The 23,595-nt window shown below is 44.4% G+C and overlaps 1 protein-coding gene and 1 long non-coding RNA gene across 4 annotated transcripts; one reads left to right on the top strand and one right to left on the bottom strand.

Moving 5' to 3' along the window:
• The first annotated feature begins 48 nt into the window (after positions 1 to 48).
• HDAC11 (histone deacetylase 11) lies at positions 49 to 23,331 on the top strand. Of its 3 annotated transcripts, none has more exons than XM_081183328.1 (11): positions 49 to 158; positions 4,164 to 4,312; positions 5,369 to 5,469; positions 8,868 to 8,894; positions 9,568 to 9,684; positions 12,260 to 12,302; positions 13,127 to 13,203; positions 15,440 to 15,502; positions 19,763 to 19,859; positions 22,605 to 22,783; positions 22,977 to 23,331. In XM_081183328.1, exons 2-11 carry the CDS (start codon positions 4,246 to 4,248, stop codon positions 23,184 to 23,186), a joined length of 981 nt encoding a protein of 326 aa, XP_081039454.1. In that variant the 5' UTR covers positions 49 to 158; positions 4,164 to 4,245; the 3' UTR covers positions 23,187 to 23,331. The 3 variants fall into 3 exon arrangements, with proteins under 3 accessions (XP_081039454.1, XP_081039452.1, XP_081039453.1); XM_081183326.1 differs by lacking the exon at positions 49 to 158 and adding an exon at positions 166 to 323; XM_081183327.1 differs by lacking the exons at positions 49 to 158; positions 8,868 to 8,894 and adding an exon at positions 166 to 323.
• Positions 15,504 to 18,540, bottom strand: LOC308581365. The gene is made up of 2 exons (XR_014005012.1): positions 17,345 to 18,540; positions 15,504 to 15,930 (listed from the first exon to the last, which is right to left on the bottom strand). It is a non-coding gene; the product is annotated as an uncharacterized lncRNA (long non-coding RNA).
• Positions 23,332 to 23,595: the final 264 nt, after the last annotated feature.

Here is a 23,595-nt window from a genome sequence, read left to right as displayed (position 1 = left end):
CACCGGGTGACCTCTGGCCCCCTCACTATCCTTCAGCCTAGCCTACCTCACAGGGATGTCGTGCGGAGGCTGAAACAGGAAACGGGCGCGCTGATTGGTTGACTGGCCGCTTGGGCCGGCGTCCCTACGCGCGCCGCGCGACAAACCAGCTCCGCGAGGTGAGGGTTCGGGCGGCGGCGGCTTCGCTCGGCGGCTCTGAGCATGCTCGCGGGAGCCGGGCATGCTCAGTTAACAACGAGGCATGGGCTCCCTGGACCTGCGTGCGTCCGTAGATGTCGATAGATACAAGTAGATAGGTAGATGGACACGCGAGGGGGCACCATGTGAGTAACGAGCGGCGGGACTGCGTGGGACCCGGGCGGAGGAGGAGACGCGAGGAGGGAGGAGCCCGGGCAGGTCTAGCGACCGCCGCTCCTGCCTCCGACGGGGGACGGCTCAGGCGGAGGGAGGTCGAGGCGCCCTCTGCTTCGCTGCCTCCCCCTCCAGCGCCGGGTGGGATGGGGATGCTTCCCCTCGGGGTAAGGGAAGCAGCCCCCACGGGCCTGGCTGCTATTAGTCCGTATTAAATTACACACAAAAAAACCACCTCTTTGTGGCTACTTTTGTCCTGCCTCATAATAAGCCAACGACGTAAGTGCTGCTGCTGCAGCCTCTCCACTCCAGAGAGTAAAGCAATGGGTGGAATAATAACATAATAATAATAATAATAATAATAATAATAATAATAATAATAATAATATCATTTATACCAGTACCAGATTTACATATAAGCTAAACATGTTATAGCTTAGGGCCCCCCTCTCTTGTGCCCCCCCAAAAAAAATTAAAGGGAAAAAAGGATGTACATTTCCAAAATATAAGATAAGAAACAAAATAAAGCCTACATACAGCAACAGTGGCAAATGGCTTTAGATACCTATTAGGTCCATAAATTGCCATATAGCATATATTCAACACAAAAAATGACAGTTTGTTGTTGATAAAGGACAGCTGGATATATAAAGGGCCCTATTATCTTCAGTAGCTTAGGGCCTCATCAAACCTAAATCCAGCCCTGTTTATACCCCTCCTATCTGGCTGGGTTTCCCTAGCCAGCCACTCTGGGCGGCTTCCAGCAAAATATAAAAACGTGACAAAATGTCAGACCTTAAAAACGAAACAAAAAAGCTTTATTATTAGTATTAAGAGCCTGTAAGGTCTTTTTGAGGACTGCAGTCACCTTCATTCGCTGCAGTATTGGGTGGTTTGTTTGTTTGTTTGTGTGTGTGTTGTTTGTGCACAAACAGGTAATGGGGTGGGGATAGTTAAACATTTCAAATGGGGAATTGTATGATGTGACAGTTGCATAATTAGGTAATGACGGTTTGCAACACCAGCAGTTGGTTTGCACCTTGGGAGATGAGGCTTGTTAAAGAGCAGACCTTTAGTTCTGTGAATAGCATGGTTGTATATAGATAATGCATTTATTTGAGCCAAGTAAACGTCAAGTGGCTTACTTGATCCTGAACTTCAGAATGTGGCACTGCATTTTTAAAATTATTATTTTGCTGTTTGAACATTTTTATTCACGGCCCTCTTAGCTAAGGATGAAAAGTTGCATCAGAAAGTGGTAAAGTTAAAGGGACCCCTGACCATTAGGTCCAGTCATGACCGAATCTGGTGCTCATCTCGCTCTATAGGCTGAGGGAGCCGGCGTACAGCTTCCGGGTCATGTGGCCAGCATGACTAAGCCGCTTCTGGCAAACCAGAGCAGTGCATGGAAACGCCGTTTACCTTCCCGCTGGAGTGGTACCTATTTATCTACTTACACTTTGACGTGCTTTCGAACTGCTAGGTTGGCAGGAGCTGGGACCGAGCAACAGGAGCTCACCCCATTGCGGGGATTCGAACCGCCGATCTTCTGATCGGCAAGTCCTAGGCTCTGTGGTTTAACCCACAGCGGCACCCGCGGCACTCTAATATTATCCCAGTCATGTAAAATACAGTAATTAATGCTAAATTAAAAGTTTTAAAATTAAAAATGTTCATTTTTGGAGTGAACCCTGTGATATGACACTCACATTCTGTGAGAGGCTGCAGTCTTGTGCACTGTTACAAGAGAGTAAATTACATTGCTCAGTGGGACTTTTGAGTGATATGCATAGAGTTGTGCTATAAAATGCTTGCATTTTCTATTATATCAATTGGAACAATAATCTGTAATGAAATTTCCTGAATGGGAATTGATTTTAATTCAGGCAGGCTAAATACTATACATATTTATTTGGCTAAAATACAGTACTGTTTTGTCTTTTCTTACGCCCTCAGTTTTGATTAGGAATGGCCAGTCATACCATGTCTCCCAGATACACAACTTAGCACTTCGTGTTCTTATAAGAGGATTAGACAAGTTCCTGGAGGACAAGGTTTTCTATGGGCCCCTTCCAACTCTACAGTTCTATGAATACCAGGAGGGGAGCGTGCTGTTGAACTCATGTCCGCTGTAAGAACAGAATGCTGAACTAGATCATTGGCCTGATCCAGCAGGTTCCTGTTATGTTCTCATGTTTAGGGAGGAGCTATATATTACAATGGGACGTGGGTGGCGCTGTGGGTTAAACCACAGAGCCTAGGACTTGCCAATCAGAAGGTCGGCGGTTCGAATCCCCGTGACGGGGTGAGCTCCCGTTGCTCGGTCCCTGCTCCTGCCAACCTAGCAGTTCGAAAGCACGTCAAAGTGCAAGTAGATAAATAGGTACCGCTCCGGCGGGAAGGTAAACGGCATTTCCGTGCGCTGCTCTGGTTTGCCAGAAGCGGCTTAGTCATGCTGGCCACATGACCCGGAAGCTCGGCCAATAAAGCGAGATGAGCGCCCTTTACCCTTTACCTATATATTACAATTGCAGTTGGGCCAATTAACGTGAAATTATAATACAGTGGTACCTTGCAAGACGAATGCCTCGCAAGACAAAAAACTCGCTAGACGAAAGGTTTTTCCGTTTTCGATTTGCCTCGCAAGACGAAATTTCCCTATGGGCTTGCTTTGCAAGACGAAAACGTCTCGCGGCTTTGTTTCCTTTGTCTAAAAACAAAGACATGTTTTGTTTATAAAGTTAATTTATTTTCCCTTCAATTTTTGAACTGCTCTTTACAGTATGTGTGACTTTAAAGAGCAGTTAATAAACTGTTGTTGTACCAAATTTGGCTTTGTTTCGACTTTTTTTGACCATAGGAACGCATTAATTGATTTTCAATGCATTCCTATGGGATTTCGTGATTCGCAAGACGAAAAATTCGCTAGACGACAAAATTTGCGGAACGAATTAATTTCGTCTTGCGGGGCACCACTGAACGTTTGGCTCCTGTCCTATGAGCTGAAAAAACAGAATGAAGGATGTGAGGACATCAGGGACAGGTAGGAGCCTTGTGTGTAGCTATTGAACATAGCTCAGCTGGTAGATCACGAGACTCTCAATCTCTGGGTTGTGGGTTCGAGCCCCACACAGGGCAGGATATTCCTGCGTTGCAGGGGGTTGGACTAGATGACCCTCGTGGTCACTTCGAGTTCTATAATTCTGTGACTCTGCTGCTATCTAGTCGTCATGTGCAAAGTCTCTTGCCACACTCTACAGTCCCACATGTGCAAGCTGCTCCTGCCAGCTGCGCTCATTGGCTTTGCATGGCCAGAGCCAAGTGGGCTGGGCGGATTGGTTGGCACTTCCAGCAGTGGGTGACCAAAGACAAGAGGCCTTTTCTGAAGGCTGCTTGAGATGTAAGAGGGTGGCTTTCCCAGCCCAGAATGCCTCCTGTGCCCAACAAAGCTACAAGCAATGGCATTTGGTAGTATTGGATAGTTTGGTTTGGCCTCCCTCACTTTTGATCTCTTATAATGCAGGCATTCCATATCTGGTGCTCCGGAGAGCAAAAGAATAAGTGGAAAAAGAAGTCTGCAACAAATATTCTTGTCTATGTTGTGTTACATAATTTGGGCATATTTATGTGGAATGTATTTAATAATAATGATGATTATAATGATAATAATAATACAAATAAAATGTTATTCATATCCCGCTCTCCCCAGCCAAAGCCGGACTCAGAGCGGCTAACAACAATAAAAGTAACACAGTTTACAGTTTTCTCCTTTTTGGTATTTGGATATCTGATGTTGTTACTATTTCTGTTAGGCCTCACAGGACAGAACTCTACCACGACATCCCGCCAACATGCTGGCCAATTGTGTATTCTCCAGATTACAATATTACATTCATGGGACTGGAGAAACTACATCCATTCGATGCTGGAAAATGGGGGAAAGTAATAAATTTTTTGAAAGGTAAAGTGTGTGCCGAACGGAAAGTCTTCAGCTTTGTAGAAATTGTGTTGTGTCAGTATTCTGTAAAAAGTCAACCTGCAAGAAGTAATTCCATGTAGATAGTTACTGATGTGTGCAGCAGTTATGATTACTTTGGTACAGTGGTACCCCGCAAGACGAACGCCTCGGAAGACGAAAAACGCGCTAGACGAAGGAGTTTTTCGTTTTCTTAGCCGCTTCGCAAGACGCATTTCCCTATGGGCTTGCTTCGCAAAACGAAGCTTGCCCCGCAAGCTCCGGGGATAGCGGGGAAGCGCAGTGCGTCTTCCCCGCTGTCCCCGGACCTCTTTTGAAGCAAGGGGCGGCGGGGAGAAGATCGCTTCTCCCCGTTGCCAGCCCCGCAATCTCCGGGGACAGAGGGGAAGGCGCGCGCGCCTTCCCCTCTCTCCCCGGACCCCTTTTGAACCAAGGGGCGGCAACGGGGAGAAGCGATCCCTGCTGCCCCTTCCCTTGCTTTAAAACAGGTCCGGGGACAGAGGGGAAGGCGCACGCGCCTTCCCCTGTGTCCCCGGAGATTGCGGGGCAGGCAACGGGGAGAAGCAATCTTCTCCCCGCCGCCCCTTGCTTTAAACAGGTCTGGGGACAAAGGGGAAGGCGCGTGGCGCTTCCCCTCTGTCCCCGGACGGTCTCCATAGGAACGCATTGATTGATTTTCAATGCATTCCTATGGGAAACCGTGCTTCGCAAGAAGAAAAACTCACAAGAAGAAAAAACTTGTGGAACGAATTAATTTCGTCTTGTGAGGCACCACTGTATTTTTATTGCATTTTATATGGACGATTAGTATGCCTTCTGTGTGTTAGATCTGCAGTTCTGCACTGCCTGAAAAGCAGCAGTGGTATAGCCATCAGTCCTGAATAAACTATCATTTCCTGCTTAGTGCACAATGGAGTTTACACCAAAGCAGAAGCCTAATTTAGTAATGGAAAATCCTATGTGCTGGCTTCTGCAGTATTGAAATGTGTGCCTTATTTACGTAAGATGTTGGATGTCATGTGCTTTTCTTTTTCAATTCAGAAGCAAAACTAATTGCCGATGATTTGATTGTACGAGCTCGAGAAGCAACTGAAGAAGACCTTTTAGTTGGTCACACAAGAAGCTACTTGAATCGATTAAAGGTGTTGTATCTTCTACTTGTGTCTGATAAACTTTGATCCCCCCACTCGTCCTGTATGTTTCTCTCTCTCGCACACACAGAAAACAAAATCCTCAGTACATGTAAGTGAACATAAAGCAGGAAACAGCAAAAACATTTTCTTTCATAGCTTTAGAATTCTTATTTTCATGATTTCCCCCCTAAGTCTTAGGTTAGAACATAGTCCTTAGGTTATAGCGGCGGGTGGGAGGAGTGTTGATTAGAAAATTAAAAATAGAAATCTGCCACAAATTATCTATAAATAAAAAAACCCTGAAATCATTAAGAAGTTATTATGTAATTTTAGAACTATGTTTTGATAGAGTTTACCTTGCGAAGTTTTATATTTTTAGGGAACTCAAATGGCAGTACAGACCAACAGTAAGAGGAACGTGAGTGTCTAGATTGAGAGACACACCTTAGTTGTACTCTTTTCTTGGTAACTCTGTCTGAAAGCTGGAAAAGCCAGTTTCATATTAAAGCTTCACAGAGATTATCACCTGATTGCCTTTAAGTGGAAAGGCTTGTTTGTATTGAACTATCATATGACCAATTAATGCAACTCTGATTTAATGCAGAGAACAATTCCCTTAAGATCTGAATTGGGATGTTCTCCAGTTGCGTTAGTAAGCAGAAGAAGATAGCTGATGTTACTAGCCTTGTTTTCACGTCACAAAAGGCACGGCGTGTTTTTAACTGTAGTTTAATTGTATGGGTGCTTCCATCTTCCCATGGGAGTCCCTCGCACAGCTTTCCTCCCTGCTCCCTAGCCACGGCTCAAACAAGCTATATACTATGGTTTACTCTGTCATCAGAAACCTAACATTGGTCTGTCTGTTGGTTTTCAAACAAAGCATGAGCGACAAGCAATAAATAAAGCAATATCCTATCTTGTTGTAGTTGCTCATTTGTATAACCCAGGCTTGAAAATTTTAAATGGAAAACTGTTGAGGGAAGTTGAATTCCTCTCTCCTGAAATTGGTTTTATATAAACAATCACTAGGGTCCCAGTACCAACAAAGCAAAGCAAAACAAAAACGTTGGGAGCAATTGAAGCAACCACAGGGTTTCCGAGCCACCAAGTTTCTCCCTGTCTTTCACCTCAAGTTCATTCAGGTTTTTAGGTGACGGTCTTGAAGCAGTTGTGACTCTTTGCAGGAATCGATTTTATTTTGCATGACTCAGTATTACATTGCAGACATTTTTGGGGAAAACGTAATCCCCTTCTGATATATACTGCTTTCCTCTTTACTGTAGAATATTTACAGAAACCAGGAGTGCGTTGTGGTTTTAACTGTACAATTTTTATAATTCTTAAAATGTGCCTTTTTTATTGCCATTCCATGTCTTTGGCATTTACTGGGTCCCGTTCCTGGCCTTCTCGCTAACTGTGTGCATTTCTTGCTTGAAATGTCTGGAAGATTCCCCACCACGGCTGCTACTCCAAATCAGCCAAATTGGGCTGATTTTTTTAAAAGGATATTTTTTTTTTAAATCACTGAGATTCTGCTGAATGCAAGACCATGTGTCATTTGGCTGATTTTTCTTCAGATGATATCTTTTAAAACACCACTTAAATTATATTGCCCGTAATTCGTATACAGGTGCAAAACGTAGGTGTGTGAGAATCTCCCAAAGATGGTTTTTACTTGAGAGCCCAATGCTATCCTTTACAGGGGTGCATTCTCTATGCATGCAAACTTTTCATTGCATGCATGTTTTTAAATCTCAGTGATGAGAAAAGACGATTAAAATCCCTAAAACAGATGTACAATTTATGCTCACATTTTAACAGTTTATACAGTGTCCTTTTTATGTCTTTCTACTATCTTAGTTCCAGACAGTGGAAATCCAGTCTGCTAAATTTGCATTTATTTAACACTCGGGCTCAGTGCAGACCATAGTTAAGACATCCTTTTCACTCACACCTTCCTTCCTTCCTTCCATTTTTGGACCTGTGAATGGTAATAAGAGTTATGCATGCCCCAGATTTTTTGTTTTTTTTACTAATAGTCTTTAGCCTAAGGACTGTGCAACTCCACTTTTGATTGTGTTGTAAACTCTGGTTTTGATTTAACCACCTTTAGAGAAAATGCTTCTGTAGGTGCAATGCTAACTCTGGTTCATTCAGAAAATGAAGTAAAGGGTGAAGTTCATGCAAAAGGAGAATTGTGTGTAGCCATTGCTTAAGTTTGAGAAGGAGACAAGGCAGTATTACATTTGCACTGGCCTGCGTGCAAATTATGCTGACTTCCGATAGCTCCTTGTTTTGAAAGTTTTTCCCCCCAAGAGCTGCATTTGTTTCTTCCTAATGAAGAGTAAAGTTCCGCATTTCATGGATGCGATTTTAGGACTGCTGTTATTCTCCCTATGCCAAGTTGGGGGACTGACAGTGGGCTTTTAATTTCTCAATGCCTGTCCTTTACTGGGGTGTGTTTGTCATAGCTGTCAACCTTCCCTTTTTTGTGTGTGGGAAATTCCCTTATTCCAGCGCCGTTTCCCGCTGCTTCCCGCTGCTATCCCAGATTGTTAGATATCCCGTAGACCGTCCCCGGGACAGGTGAGGCTGCTGATCCCTTATTTTCGAGGCTGCTGATCCCTTATTTTCAAATCTGAAAGTTGACAGCTATGTGTGTTTGTGTCTGGATTTGATTTTGAGTTTAGGAATCGGTGTCAATAGCCAGATAATAGCAGTTGGACTTTGCTTTTGCTTTGGAGCTAGCAGCAAGATTTGTGTCTTGGCCATTCCCTTATCCTCCATCCAGGGATCCTTTACCTCCATGTCCTACAATGGAAGCAGAAATAGAACTGGTTATGTACTGTTTCATATGGTGGGTAGAAGGGAAATGAGAAATTAAAAAGCAACCAGAGATTCCCAGGTTTCCTAGACCTTTAACTAGACTAACCCTCATTTTAGCCAGCCTCCACACCAGTGGCATTGTCTAAGATAGGAGAAGAAACCCATTCCCAACTCTGATCGTGCAGTTGTGCTTATCCTAGCCATATAATCAAGCCAGACTAATAATATTTCTCAGTGTATACCACACTGGTTATTTTTCCCTATGAAGAGACAATGTTTGGGTAGGTTAGTAGCAGTGCTTCTAATGCAAAATGGTAAAACTCATGTTGCTTTTGTGGGACGTCTATCAAGACAATTTGCCATATAGATTTAATACTTCTCCCAAATATATCACTAAATTATATTTCAGTACGTCATCCCAGACCAAATTTGCGACATTGGCAGGAAAACCTTTCAGTGCTTAAGAGTCGCATCGCAAACCACTCTCTGAAACGCCGTAGAGTTTGCAGTTTAGTTATGGCTGTGAGTTGTTCCAGATGTTTGAATATATTTTCTTCCAACTTTCTTTGTACTGCTTACAGAATCATATACTGGAAAGCGTTGAAGAGGTATTCCAGAAATCATTTTGCGCTTTTGCTGTACACTTGAAAGTGCTATGAATATGAAATACAGTTTAGTTATTTGTTGTACCGTCATTTTCAGTGTGCTGTTTTCCCGCATTAGCTAATTATGGCACTGAAATCATTGCCCTTATCCATTGTTGCTCTGTACTTTTGCCTTCGTAGTTAACGTTCTTCTGGTTTTTTTATGTTTTCTAAATTATTTTGAGATTGGGCATAACTATTCCAAAGCATTATCAAAGAGCAGCAATGACTGCTTTATTTCCGAGTCCAGTGATCTGAATTAAAAGATTGTATCATATAGCGATTTAATCTGCTCTTCTCCTTTGCTCATCTGCACTTTTCCTGGATATCATTGGTGCTTTTTGTAATTTTATTATTTGTTTAAATGCACACATTTTTGCTTCGCATATAGCTGTATTATGAACAGAAATGAACCCTAAACTGTCATACTAGGGAGTAAGTCCTATTTGCAACACTGATGAATTTACTTCTGAGTAGACATGTTTAGATGGTGCTGCTAATGAATCAGTTATTTAAGCTGCCCACCAGTAAATGCTGACTTGGGAGCGAGTCCTATTGAACTCAACAGTGCTTACTTTTGGGTAGACATGAATTGCCCTGAGAGCAACTAATCCGTAATCTTTTGTTTTCTTTCCAGTGGTCCTTTGTTGTGGCGACAATTACAGAAATCCCACCTGTTCTTTTTCTGCCCAATTTCCTTGTTCAGAGAAAGGTGCTGAGGCCCCTGAGAACTCAAACTGGAGGAACAATAATGGTAAATATTTTGTTTCATTTTCTCTCGCTTCTCTTGATTCTAATTCTAAAGCAATTTTAAAAGGGCAGTACACATATTTAATTATTATAATTTTTAGGTCTATAAATAGTTATGCCCATTGGCCTACGTGCTACGAAAGGACAAAACTATCTTCGATGGAAGGAATGTAGGAAGCTTTCTTATACCAGATCTAGTGATGTGAAGTTCTCGAGAATAATCTTTTGGAGAATATTCTCATTTAATGAGAATATTAGAGAATTTTCATTTGAAATAGATGAATGCCACATTAACATTAAATATATTATCATTATATGATAATATATTTCAGTATGTCAATTTCTGGTAAATGGCGCCTTGTACCATTGAATGGTGCTGCAAAAACCAGTTACTGGCACTAAATAAAAATATAGAAACATCAACTGTTTAAATCAAGGCCACCTCACATGCTGTTACACATCACTGTATAGGCCTAGGTACTTTAAGCGTATAAAGCATTAAAGCTACTTTCTGTAAAAACAAATTTAAAAAATCACACCATATGGCCAAGGGTATAGAATTGTTAAGAATAAGGTCTCTCTCTCTCTCTCTCTCTCTCTCTCTCTCTCTCTCTCTCTCTCTCTCACACACACACACACACACACACACACACACACACAAGGCTATTACATATAGTTGAAATACATACAAATTCAAATGTTCATCAGATTAAATGAATAGCATTTTTAAAACTAAAAAAAAAATGTTTTCTGTAGTTCACATTTCAGAACTGCCTATGGTGAATGATACAATGGCCAGTAATGTAACTGGATTTTTAAAAAAATAATCATTATTCATTACTTAACACTGGCAATATCACAGCTTGACATACGGTAAAATGGAACGAGTATGAGTGCCTGTGGAATTTTAAGGGAGCGGCTTATATTCGGGTATTGTCTTTTTTTCCTCCCCCCCCCCTTGAATTTTAAAGGTGTGGATTATATTCAGGCCAATACGGTAAAGGTGGATGTCCGTATTTTCAGGGTGTGTCATCCAGCCAGGTAGCATAAGAAATGAGAGGGTTTTAGATCTGGAAGAAGGGGGAAATTATTTGTCATTAATGTGTTTTCAGCATCAGGCCCAGAAAACTGCTTTCTAATAACTTCCCCGTATGGCGTTTCTGCTCTGGCTTGAATGACTTAACTATTTATGTTTGCTGGACAGATTCTACAACCTTGACCCATGTTTCAGAGTAGACTCCCTGAGTTCATTTCACAGAATAGGGACAATCTTCTTGATTTGCTGAATGACGTTTTTCATAGGATGTCATCAGCTTTTGTGCTGTACCTCGGGTTAAGTACTTAATTCGTTCTGGAGGTCTGTTCTTAACCTGAAACTGTTCATAACCTGAAGCACCACTTTAGCTAATGGGGCCTCCCACTGCTGCCGCGCCGCCAGAGCACAATTTCTGTTCTCATCCTGAAGCAAAGTTCTTAACCTGAGGTAATATTTCTGTGTTAACAGAGTCTGTAAACTGAAGCATATGTAACCTGAAGCGTATGTAACCTGAGGTCCCACTGTTCTCGGTAGCAGCAGGTGCCTGAACTCCCATGGCTGTAGGGTTATTATATTTATTAGAAACACTATGGGACACCGTGAGAGTCGCTGGTTTGCTTTGCTTACAGTACATTTGCTTTTTGACACCTGTGCTTTTCCATGCTTTTGAATCTGAAGCGCATCTTTTCCCCCACAGCTTGTTCATAAGTGTATTTATTCAGGAGGAAACATAATTGATCTCACTTAAGTGAGGCGCAGCAGAGACTGTACTTTTTGAGAATACTAAGGAAAAACCATCTTCCGCAGAAACTACTGCTTGCCTTCTATCACTGTGCCATTGAGAGCGTGCTCACTTATGGCTTATGTGTGCGGTACGGAAGCTGTACTAACCAGGACAGGATGGGGTTGTGCAGGGTTGTTAAGGCAGCAGAGAGCATTGTTGGCTGCCCACTCTCCACCTTAGAGCAGATTTATGTCACAAGGTGCCATAGGAAGGCACTGGACATAGTAAAAGATCCATCGCATCCTGGTCACTGTCTCTTCGAGCTCCTGCCGTCGGGACGGAGATACAGGACGATGAAGACAAGAACGAGCCGTCTTAAGAACAGCTTCTTCTCCAGAGCGATCTCGGCCCTGAATGGGAAGCCCGGACTTTGAAAGTCATCTAATCTTCCTTGCTGTATTATACTGTATTGTTTAATTAGTGTTCTTATGGAGCAGTCAAGTAATTTCGTTGTCCCCGAAGGGGGCAATGACAATAAAGATATTATTATTATTATTATTATTATTATTATTATTATTATTATTATTATTAATAATAATATTTTCTGTGCCTTGTTTTGGAAAGTCTGATCCAGCATGCTTTAGTTTTGTAAACATTCAAGTTTCCAAGCATTTGGGTATATTATATAACAATTCAAAACACCCAGATTGAGATACAAGGTGGACACCTCTGTTGCATGAATTTTGAAAATAATAATAATATAATATAATAATATAGTAATGATGATTTCCCCCTCCCCTTTTTCATTTTTTTTTGAAGGCAGGGAAACTGGCCATTGAGAGAGGATGGGCAATTAATATTGGTGAGTAGCAATGTATCTTCTTCCTCTTTCAATGCCTCTCGGCAAAAACTTTGGTCCACATTCTGGTCATTTTTTATATCTGCCCCGGTTTGTTCCTCTTTAGTCTTCACTGGCCACATCTGATTCCCTTATTCTGAATAGGATTCCTCGCAAGGAAAGGGAAAAGTTGACCGCTATGGCAATAGAAGGCTTCTTGCAAGCCTAATTTCAGTGGGGCAGGGGCAGGAGGGGATCCTGCAGACACCAGGGAATATATTTTGGGGCGCATGTGTGCCCATGGCCACCGCATTGGTGACCCATAGGATGAACCACGATTCAGAGTGGCATAACCTTGTGCCTGCATGCTCCCCGCTCCCTAGTCCTCCGATGCGACTCAGGATTTCAGCGGTTTCTGCTTATGGTGAGCTGCAGTTTGCTATGTCCTCCAGGCTGGCAAACTCTGCTTAACCTTAACGAGGCTTGCTTTTTAAACAAGCCAGCTCCTTCCTGTGTCTGATAATGAAAAGGATATTGAAGCTTCTTTTGATTAGAGAAGCTGCCATTTCCCACTTCTTCTTTTAAACACATAGGAGCAAAGAGAGTTTAGACATGCCCAGGTATTCAAAGCTTTGTCCTTTGCAGGACAAAAAGGAGGACAAACGGGGAAAAGTGTATGGTTTATGGAGGGTTTGCTCATTAATGTTGTTACGGTGCTGGTTAAAGAAGCATGGCTCATAAAACAATCTGCTCATCAGCTGCATATTTATATAATCACAATTGTGTTTTCCATGGTGTCTGGTAGTTTATTTAAATACAGTATTCAGATTTACTGTTTCTTTTTCCAGGTGGTGGCTTTCATCACTGCTCAAGTGATAAAGGTGGAGGGTTTTGTGCATATGCTGATATCTCATTGGCTCTAAAGGTATGGAAGATCCACTGCAAGTGTTATGTACTGAGTTGACTATGATCCAAATTGCAGCAGTCTGATTGGTCCTAGAACAATAGGATTCAGAATGCAGCAGTCTGATTGGTCCTAGAACAATGCAGCAGTATGATTGGTTGGCAGGAACCACCCAATCATGCTCCAGATATAAGTGAATCCACAACCTGATTGGCTTACAGTAGAATTCCAGAATTAGCCAATCATGTGCAGCCCATTGTGTAAATAATGTATATAAAGCAGATACTTTGAGGGGACATTTATTCATTCCTCCTCACCACTATGAGCTGAATAAAGAGCATGAAATCACTTTGCGACTCGGAGTATATTTCAGCAAGCAACATCATCATTATTATTTTTTGCATAAACTTAACAAACGTCAGCATATACCTGTAGCCTAAATTTGTTATTAATGAATCAGATAGTGCTGCGTGTGGAAACGGAGTACTATCTCTGAAAGCTGCTGTAATCCTAGTACAATAGGTATGTCCTAACAGTGAATCAACGAGGAAGGAGGACTTTGTCTTACTTGGAATGCTGTTGATTTCAGTGAAAGGGATGGACACAGTAATACAGAAACTCTCATCCGAAGTCCTATGAAATCATAAACGCAGCAGCCCAAAGCTAGAGAATTGGGTTTAGCTGGGGTGATCCAGGCAGTCTCTCATTGCTTGGGGCCAGACCTGTTTAGCTGTAGCCACAGACTACAGCTTCCTTTAAAGCCTTTAAGTTATTGCTTAAAGCCTTTAAATCATCGTAAAATGTGACAGATCCCAGATGGATGAACACTGACCTTGTATTTAGCCATTTAACAAAGCACCAAAATCTCTGAGGAGAGCCAGAGAAAAGCTATTTTGGAACCTATCCATGGACAAGTAAATAGTGTGAATCTCATGGAAATGTTTCCAAGGACTTACCGTATTTTTCGCCCTATAGGACGCACCGGCCCATAGGACGCATCTAGATTTTTTGGGGGGAAATAAAGGGAAAAAAATTATTCCCCCCCCCCCAGAATGGGAGGCAGAGTGGCTCCCGGAGCTTGCGGGGCTGGGGGAAGCCCGAGCTTCCCCAACACCCAGCCCCCAGAAAGGGTCCGAGAGCGATGGCGAAGGTGAGCGCACCTTTGCCATTGCTCCCGGAGCTTGCAGGGGCTGGGGGTGGTGGAAGCCCGAACTTCCCCCGCCCCCAGCCCCCAGAGCAGGTCGGAGAGCGCTGGCGAACACCTTCGCCATCACTCCCAGAGCTTGCGGGGCTGAGGGTGGGGGAAGCCCGAGCTTCCCCAGCCCCCAGAGCGGGTCAGAGAGCGCTGGCGAAGGTGCGCGCGCCTTCGACATCGCTCTGGGAGCTTGTGCGGCTGGGGGCGGGGGAAGCCGGAGCTTCCCCCGATCCCAGCCCCCAGAACGGGTCCCAGAGCGATGGCGAAGCTGCGCGCAGCTTTGGCATCGCTCTGGGAGCTTGCGCGGCTGGGGGGATAGCTTCCTGAAGCCTGCATTCGCCCCATAGGACGCACACACATTTCCCCTTCATTTTTGGAGGGGAAAAAGTGCGTCCTATAGGGCGAAAAATACGGTATTAGTCTGGATCAGGGTGGATTTGATTTAAATCAAATCGATTCAAATCACAATTTAAATCACTAGTTAGTAAGACTTGATTAAAATAATTTTTTTAACAGAAAGACTCCTTGCTGGTATAATCTTAATATTTGCATCCAGATGAAGGTTTCATTTTTGGAATAATAAATTTTCAGAGTAGTTTTTACAGTTATATAAAAATTTTGCTGATTTGGTTATACTATTAGAAATACATAGATAGATAATTTTGAAATTATTGTGAGGTTTAATAAGTTAACTTTATATTTGGACAACTTTTCTGCTGCACTTTATTGGAAGGAGAAAAATAATCATTAGTAACAATTTAAACAATTTATTTAACTAAAACAATAACATTATAGCATATGTATCCATGTTGGTTAACTGATGTGGTTAAGCGATTTTTAATTTTTTTAAACTTAGACTGAGTTTTAGCACACATGAAAAACTTAAAACAAATCCTTATTTCCCGATTAATATAATATAATATAACTTAAATCGAAAACCATCTTTAGAAAGATTTTTCCTCCAAAAGCATTTTATTTTAAAAATCTGATTTAAATAAAAAAAAAAATCCGATTTAAATAAAAAAATCAATTTCTTCTTTATTTCTTTTCTCTGTATTCCAGTTTTTATTTGAAAGGATGGAAGGAGTTTCTAAGGCAACTATCATAGACCTGGATGCGCATCAGGTGAGTGATCAAATGCAAAAAGTTTAATTCGAAACAGAACTCCTGAATCACGTAACGGCAGCATTGTGCCACAAAGTAAGTTGATTTATACTGAACGAATTGCAAAAGCAAAGCATATATAGGAAACTTGATATGTGAGACTATTAATCTTGGGGTCGTGGGTTTCAGCTCCACGTTGGGCAAAAGATTCCTGCATTACAGAGGTTGAACTAGATGATTCTTGCGGTCCCTTCCAACTCTACAATTCCATGATTCTATGATAATGGAGTGGCATTTGGGGGAAATTTTGAAATCTGCAAAATAGGGAAATGGTCAAACTTCCAGTGGGAGCATATTGCACATATTGACAGGGGCCCAAAGAACCCCAACCAGAAGCAGAAAATGTATTAAATGTATTAAACCGTAGCTAAGCACGGTCATTTCTGAACCTAGTGACCCTCAGATGTTGTGGACCACCTCTCCTAGCAGCTGGGAGTTGTGAGTCGAGGACCAGCAGCCCGCACAGGAGTATACCGTGTGTTCCGGCGTACAAGATGACTTTTTACCCCTGGAAAATCACCCCAAAAGTCGGGGGTCATCTTATACGCGTTGGGAAGGAGGAGAGGGAGGCAATGAGCAGAGGCACCCCTTCTGCCGTCGCTCCTCCTCCCTCCCCACAGAAGGGGACGCGGAAAGTCCTTGCGAGCGCGGCGCTCGCCCGGCGCTCGCCCGGCGCTCGCCCGCCCACCTCGCCTTGGGCTGCTGCTGCTGCGATGGCAGAGGCAGCGGAGGGATGCGCGCTCTGCCCCTGGCGGCGCTCAAACTCTATAACTCTAAAACTCTAAAACTGAACAGCAAAAGTTGGGGGTCGTCTTATACGACCAGTCGCCTAATACGCAGAATCTACGGTAATAAGACACAAGGGCACATTATTTTAGGTTAATGGGCAAAATTAGGCCACAACCTTTATTGGTTACAGCAAGTGAGTAGTATTGACTTAGGCATTGGATGAAACAGCAATACCAGACTCCACCCCGCACAGCTGGGAGTCATATCAGGGTTAACAACCAATGGGAGGAGCTAGTTGATGCAAATACAACTGGAAGCTTCTCCATAACATCACCTGGGATCGTGCCATCGCCCTAGCCACCAGCTGGGCATCGGACAGGATCCACGACTGCCGGATTCCTTTAATGGAATACCCAAAAGAGGAGGGGCCCATACCCAATCCTCCAACACAGCACACATATTCCAATGCCTAACCGCCAACCGAGTCAAAAGGCTCGCCACCAAGACCCTCACTGCTGCAACCAATTCCTAATACAGTGGTACCTCAGGTTACATACGCTTCAGGTTACATATGCTTCAGGTTACAGACTCCGCTAACCCAGAAATAGTACCTCGGGTTAAGAACTGTGCTTCAGGATGAGAACAGAAATTGTGTTCCGGCGGCACAGTGGCAGCGGGAGGCCCCATTAGCTAAAGTGGTGCCTCAGGTTAAGAACAGTTTCAGGTTAAGTACGGACCTCTGGAACGAATTACCACTGTACTTCTCATGATGTCTGCCAACCACACATCATTCCCTTGATCGGAAAGACGGACGCAGTTGTCACGAAACGGAAACACATCGCTGAATGGGATGTCAGGGTGTGCAATCACGTGGCCATTCATATATAGCAGCTTGCGGGCCACCACACGATTCAAAAGTTTCCTGGATTTGTCAATAGCTATAGGGTTATGACTGCCACGCCACGCTCTTCTTTTCAGAAGAGAGGGCCAAAACACAGTTGTTTCTGGGAATAATACAGCCAGTTCATCAAAGTCCTTCTTGATGTGCAATAACAAGCACAGCCATTTCTGAACCTGCTGACCCTCAGGTGTTGTGGACCACCTCTCCTAGCAGCTGGGAGTTGTAGACAAAAACATATGGAGGACACCAGATTGGGGGAACCTGGTTTATAGCGTGAGATGAATGTGCCTTGGGCTCAAATGCTTCTCTATTGTGTCTGCAAGGAAGCTTTCACTTCTGTCTTTGCTTAGCCATGGGTTGTCCTGTTGTCAGAACTGACAGACCGTTGTTAATGTTAATTATGGGTTGCTTGAAGCCAACTTGAAACCTCGGGTTAATTCTCCCTCCCCACCTAAAGAGAGTTTTGCAGGAGCAGTGATATATACTGCTTCCCTGTTTTGCACACCTCTCTGGCTCATTGTAAGTTGAGCACAAAAGGCCTCGTTCCTTTGGAGCAGAGCAAACAAAGGAAATTTTCATTACAGTGCTTGTGTTTCAGCTGCAGCCAGGAAGCGAAGGGAGGGGAAATCAGGGCTTTTAAATAGAATGGGGGAATGGTAAGGACTGTGAAGTTAAAGTGATCTATACCAGCTGGGGTTGAACTGAACTGCTTCTCCACCTCCCTCCTATAAAACCCCCACCCAACCTCTCTCACCACCAAGGAAATATAATAAACAGAAAGCGAACCTACGCAAGTGATGCAGACATAACCTCTCTCCCAAAAGTATAAGAATACAAGTTTATCACTTCTCTCCCCCTCCCCGCTTTTCTTCTTCCCCAACCTTATTCTGTATACAACACTAATGTCTCACGTCATATGTAACTGGTACAGTGGTACCTCGGTTTACGAACAGTCCTGTTTACGAACTATTTGGTTTATGAACTCTGCAAAACCGGATGTAGTGTCCCAGTTTGTGAACTTTAGCTCGGTCTAAGAACGGAATCTGAACGGTGGAAGGGCACCGGCAGCGGGAGGCCTCATTAGGGAAAGCACGCCTCGGTTTAAGAACCGATTTGGTTTAAGAACGGACTTCCGGAACGCATTAAGTTCATAAACTGAGGTACCACTGTATATAGAAAAGACTTCACAACCTGAGAAAAGAGACAACACACATACTTTGGTAAACCCAGAAAATCTTCAATAATTTTTTTTTTTTAAAAAAGAAACCAAGTTGCAATAAATGAGCTGACAAATAGAAGACAGAGAAAGCAAAGGATCAGTGGTTTTGATGACTGCATCATTTGAATGATCTGCTGAAAAACGAGTCTTTAAGTACAGTCGTGCCCCGCAAGACGAACGCCTCGCGAGACGAAAAACTCGCGAGACGAAAGGTTTTTTCATTTTCGAGTTGCTTCGCAAGACAAATTTCCCTATGGGCTTGCTTCGCAAAACGAAGCTTGCCCCGCAAGCTCTGGGGATAGCGGGAATGCGCAGCGCGTCTTCCCCGCTGTCCCCGGACCTCTTTTGAAGCAAGGGGCGGCGGGGAGAAGATCGCTTCTCCTCGTTGCCAGCCCCGCAATCTCTGGGGACAGAGGGGAAGGCGCGCGCCTTCCCCTGTCTCCCCGGACCCCTTTTGAACCAAGGGGCTGCAACGGGGAGAAGCGATCTTCTCCCCTCCGCCCCTTGCTTCAAAAGAGGGGACAGAGGGGAAGGCGCGCGCCTTCCCCTCTCTCCCCGGACCCCTTTTGAACCAAGGGGCGGCAATGGGGAGAAGCGATCTTCTCCCCTCCGCCCCTTGCTTCAAAAGAGGGGACAGAGGGGAAGGCGCGCGCCTTCCCCTCTCTCCCCGGACCCCTTTTGAACCAAGGGGCGGCAATGGGGAGAAGCGATCTTCTCCCCTCCGCCCCTTGCTTCAAAAGAGGGGACAGAGGGGAAGGCGCGCGCCTTCCCCTCTCTCCCCGGACCCCTTTTGAACCAAGGGGCGGCAATGGGGAGAAGCGATCTTCTCCCCTCCGCCCCTTGCTTCAAAAGAGGGGACAGAGGGGAAGGCGCGCGCCTTCCCCTCTCTCCCCGGACGGTCTCCATAGGAACGCATTGATTGATTTTCAATGGATTCCTATGGGAAACCGTGCTTCACAAGACGAAAAACTCGCAAGAAGAAAAAACTTGTGGAACGAATTAATTTCGTCTTGCGCGGCACCACTGTATTCACTGTTATAGAAAACTTCTGAGAAGATGAGGCTTGAAAAATGGGAAAATACCACTTTGAATCTAAATTGTATGTAGACCCCCCCAAAAAAAGAAATCTGACAGATTAGTTATAGTATATGGAGAAGATAAGGAAAACATTGGGTGTATTAAACTTTTAAATGTGTGCCTATATCCATATCTGTATCTTCATATTTGCATATTATTTTACGGCATAATAAGCATTATAATACCCTGTGCACTCTTTTTGTAAGGAGCAAAAACAAATAGTGAAATTCCATTAATCTATGTTAATCACTAATTGGGCTTGATTTGCATTAACTGAGTGTTGGTAAACTTACAGGGAAATGGCCATGAAAGAGACTTTATGGATGACCGAAGAGTGTATATTATGGACGTTTACAACAGGTATATTTATCCAGGAGATGGATTTGCTAAACGTAAGTGGGTGATCTCCCCAGCTTTTGTGACCTTAAAACAATTCAAAATAAAATTTGCCAATAGAGGAATTGCCCTTTTTACAATTGAAATGTTGCTCTCTGGTGAATGAAACTATTTGCTGCCCCCCCCCCCCATTGCACTGTTCAGATATTTGAAATCTTCTCTGTGTGAGACATCCCTGGGATCACAGGGTGTTGGTTTTTTTAAGAAAGTGGTATGAAACTTTTTTAGAAACTTGGGACATGCATTCCCAAGTTTTCTCTCTGCTGTCTTAGGCTCACTCTTATTCCAGATTTTAAAAGTGGGGAGAATACATGGATGCTGTTGTTGGCACCCGTCTCGGGTGACCATGGAGGACTGACTTGCCTTTGGAGGATGCTAGCTTGACTAGAAAGGGATGTGGGTGGCGCTGTGGGCTAAACCACAGAGCCCAGGACTTGCTGATCGGAAGGTCGGCGGTTCGAATCCCCGCGACGGGGTGAGCTCCCATTGCTCAGTCCCTGCTCCTGCCAACCAAGCAGTTCGAAAGCACATCAAAGTGCAAGTAGATAAATAGGTACTGCTCCGGTGAGAAGGTAAATGGCGTTTCCGTGCGCTGCTCTGGTTCGCCAGAAGCGGCTTAGTCATGCTGGCCACATGACCCGGAAGCTGTACGTCGGCTCCCTCGGTCAGTAAAGCGAGATGAGCGCCGCAACCCCAGAGTCGGCCACGACTGGACCTAATGGTCAGGGGTCCCTTTACCCTTTACTAGCTTGACTAGAATGGGGAAGGGAAACCAGGATACATTGTACTAAAAAAAATCCAAATATCTCTCCCAGGGATGGCCAGCCTGTGACTCTCCAAGATGCTTTTGGACTGCTAGTCCAGCAAGGAAGCGGCTAGTCATGGTTTGACTAGGACCAGAGAGCCCAGTGTCCAAATGACTGTGAGGCTCAGTTCACTGATTTTGGGCCACTTATCATCTCCCAGCCTCTTTTGCAGCCCAGGTCGTCACGCTCCTTTTTAGCAAGAGAGGAAGGGAATAACAGTGCGCATCACCCCATGCATAGTTCTTGGTAGAAGGGTGGGAAGTAAATGTAAGAAATCAATAATAAAATATTTGATGTTGCATCATTTTTATAAGATACAGTGCTACCTCTGGTTACAAACGCTTCTGGTTATGAATGCTTCAGGTTATGAACTCCGCTAACCCGGAAGTAGCTGCTCCTAGTGGCAAACTTTGCCCTAGGATGCGAACGGAAATCACGCGTCAGAGGCACGCGCACAACAGGAGACCCCATTAGTGAAAGCACGCCTCAGGATAAGAACGGTTTCGGCTTAAGAACAGACCTCCGGAACTAATTAAGTTCGTAACCAGAGGTACCACTGTATATTGGACCTCGTCTTTTGTACTTTGCTGTAGCTCATTTATAGGGATGTGGGTGGTGCTGTGGTCTAAACCAGTGTTTCCCAAACTTTTTTGGGCAACGGCACACCTGTTTACTGAAAAAAAATCTCGCGGCACACCACCATTAAAGCCCCGCCCCGTGACGTCAGCGCGCAGCGTCACGCCGGGAGGGACGCACGAAAGTGAAAGTTTTTTCCCTCCCCCCTCAGTCCCTCGCTCGGAATTCAGCTCGTTTGGGGCATCGCTCCAGCTGCTCCCTCTCCCGCCGCGCAGGAGCGATGCCTCTCTCTGGCTCTCCCTCCGCGCAGGCTGAGGGAGGGAGGGAGGTGCGCGTGTGACCCGTCTCTGCTGGGAGACCAAACCCAGCGAGGCAGAGTCGCGCGGAGGCGCCCAGGCAGCGCTGCCGGCTGCGAGGAGGAGCGCCAGGCAGCAGCAGGAGGCGCGGCCTCTCCTCGCCGCCGCCGCCCCGCCTCTCGCCGCCCGACTCGCCCGCCTCCCTCCAGGCATCTCGCGGCACACCAGCCGATGTCTCACGGCACACTCGTGTGCCGCGGAACACCGGTTGGGAAACACTGGTCTAAACCACTGAGCCTCTTGGGTTTGCCGATCAGAAGGTTGGCGATTTGAATCCGCACAATGGGGTGAGCTCCTGTTGCTCTGTCCCAGCTCCTGCCTACCTAGCAGTTTGAAAGCACGCCAGTGTAAGTAGATGAATAGGTACCACTGTGGTGGGAAGGTAAACAGCATTTCCGTGTGCTCTGGTTTCCCGTCACGGTGTCCCGTTACGCCAGAAGCGGTTTAGTCTTGCTGGCCACATGACCCGGAAAGCTGTATGTAGACAAACGCTGGCTCCCTCAGCCTGAAAGCGAGATGCGCACCGCAACCCCATACTCGCCTTTGACTAGATTTAAACATCCAGGGTTCCTTTACCCTTTACCTTATAGCTTATTTACTTTGGGTGGCATTCAATGAAGCTTTACTTAGAATAGACCCACAGAAAATAATGAGCGTGACTAAGTCAGGGCTGTTAAGTTCAGCAGGCCTTCTCTGTGTAAAACATAGTTGAATATCACCCCATGGGTGGAAGTCAAGGTTGCGCTCTTCCAAACATGGTAGCTATCCAGACAAAATGTGTCGTCGTCCCTGCCCATTCCATTCCGTCCCCATTCCATGCTCTTCTGGGGGCTCTCCTGCCACACCACCAGCCACTGGGGGCTGATAAGCCTGGAAACAAGTCCCACCTATTGATTACTAAAATAACACAGAGCTTGTAATGGAAGTCTGACTCAATATCAGAAACTATTTTACCTTTATTCCACACCCAAATATTGTATATATGATTCATGGTAACTTTCAGGAGCCATAAGGCGGAAAGTTGAATTGGACTGGGGCACAGAAGACGCAGAGTATCTTCAGAAAGTAAAAACGCACGTGGAAGGTGCACTGAACGAAGTAAAATCGGACATCATTGTTTATAATGCCGGAACGGACATCTTGGATGGTGACCCCTTAGGAGGCCTGGCTATTTCACCTCAGGTTCGTAGCACACAGAGTATAATCTCCTCTAAAATCAAAGTCCGAGTCTGGACTGAAGAGGAGACTTGATCACCCTGGGTTCCAAAATGGTTTTATTTACTCCAGCATACATTATGATGAAACCATAAGCTAAAATGGTTTATGAACCACAATGAAGTTCAGCAATGTGCTTCCTTTTTTTGTGTAACTGCAGGGGATTATCGATCGCGATGAAATTGTGTTCAGAGCTGCTAGGAAACACAGAATCCCTATTTTGATGGTGACCTCTGGAGGCTATCAGAAGAGGACAGCAAGGATTATCGCAGATTCCCTTCTCAATTTGCATAGCCAAGGCCTGATTGAGAAGGAGACTGCCTTTGGTGAAGCTGGAGGGGCCAAGGTAGAAACGATGCATGGAAAATAAAAGGGAGATCGGCTAACTTGTCACTGCAGAACGAGGACGTTGGGGTTATTGTAGAAGGAAACTCTTAATTGTTTAATATTTAAACCGAGAGACAAGAAATGCTCCAGTTCTCATAGAATTAATATATTCTAATGGCGAAAGATAATTAATTTGCCTGTACTTACCAGCAGCAGTCAGTGGTCCCACAAGGAATACCAACAGATTATGTTTCTCTCTCTTCCAGTGCTTTTAAATGCTGCTTTTAAAAGATTAAGACGAGCATAAATTCTGGATTTGGTTATTTCTTGCTGTGGCCAGAGTGGTAAAAAACACTAATATTCTTTGTTACAGTAGTCTGTTTTTATTTTCAAAAGAGAATTATGTAATATCTTAATTTTTTAACTTATTTATTTTCTTATCTGGAAAACCT

The sequence above is a fragment of the Podarcis bocagei genome (genome assembly GCF_964188305.1).
Source record: "Podarcis bocagei genome assembly, chromosome: 2".
Taxonomy (NCBI): Eukaryota; Metazoa; Chordata; class Lepidosauria; order Squamata; family Lacertidae; genus Podarcis; species Podarcis bocagei.
Note: the sequence above shows the minus strand (reverse complement) of the source record. Positions and strands in the feature narration are given on the sequence as shown.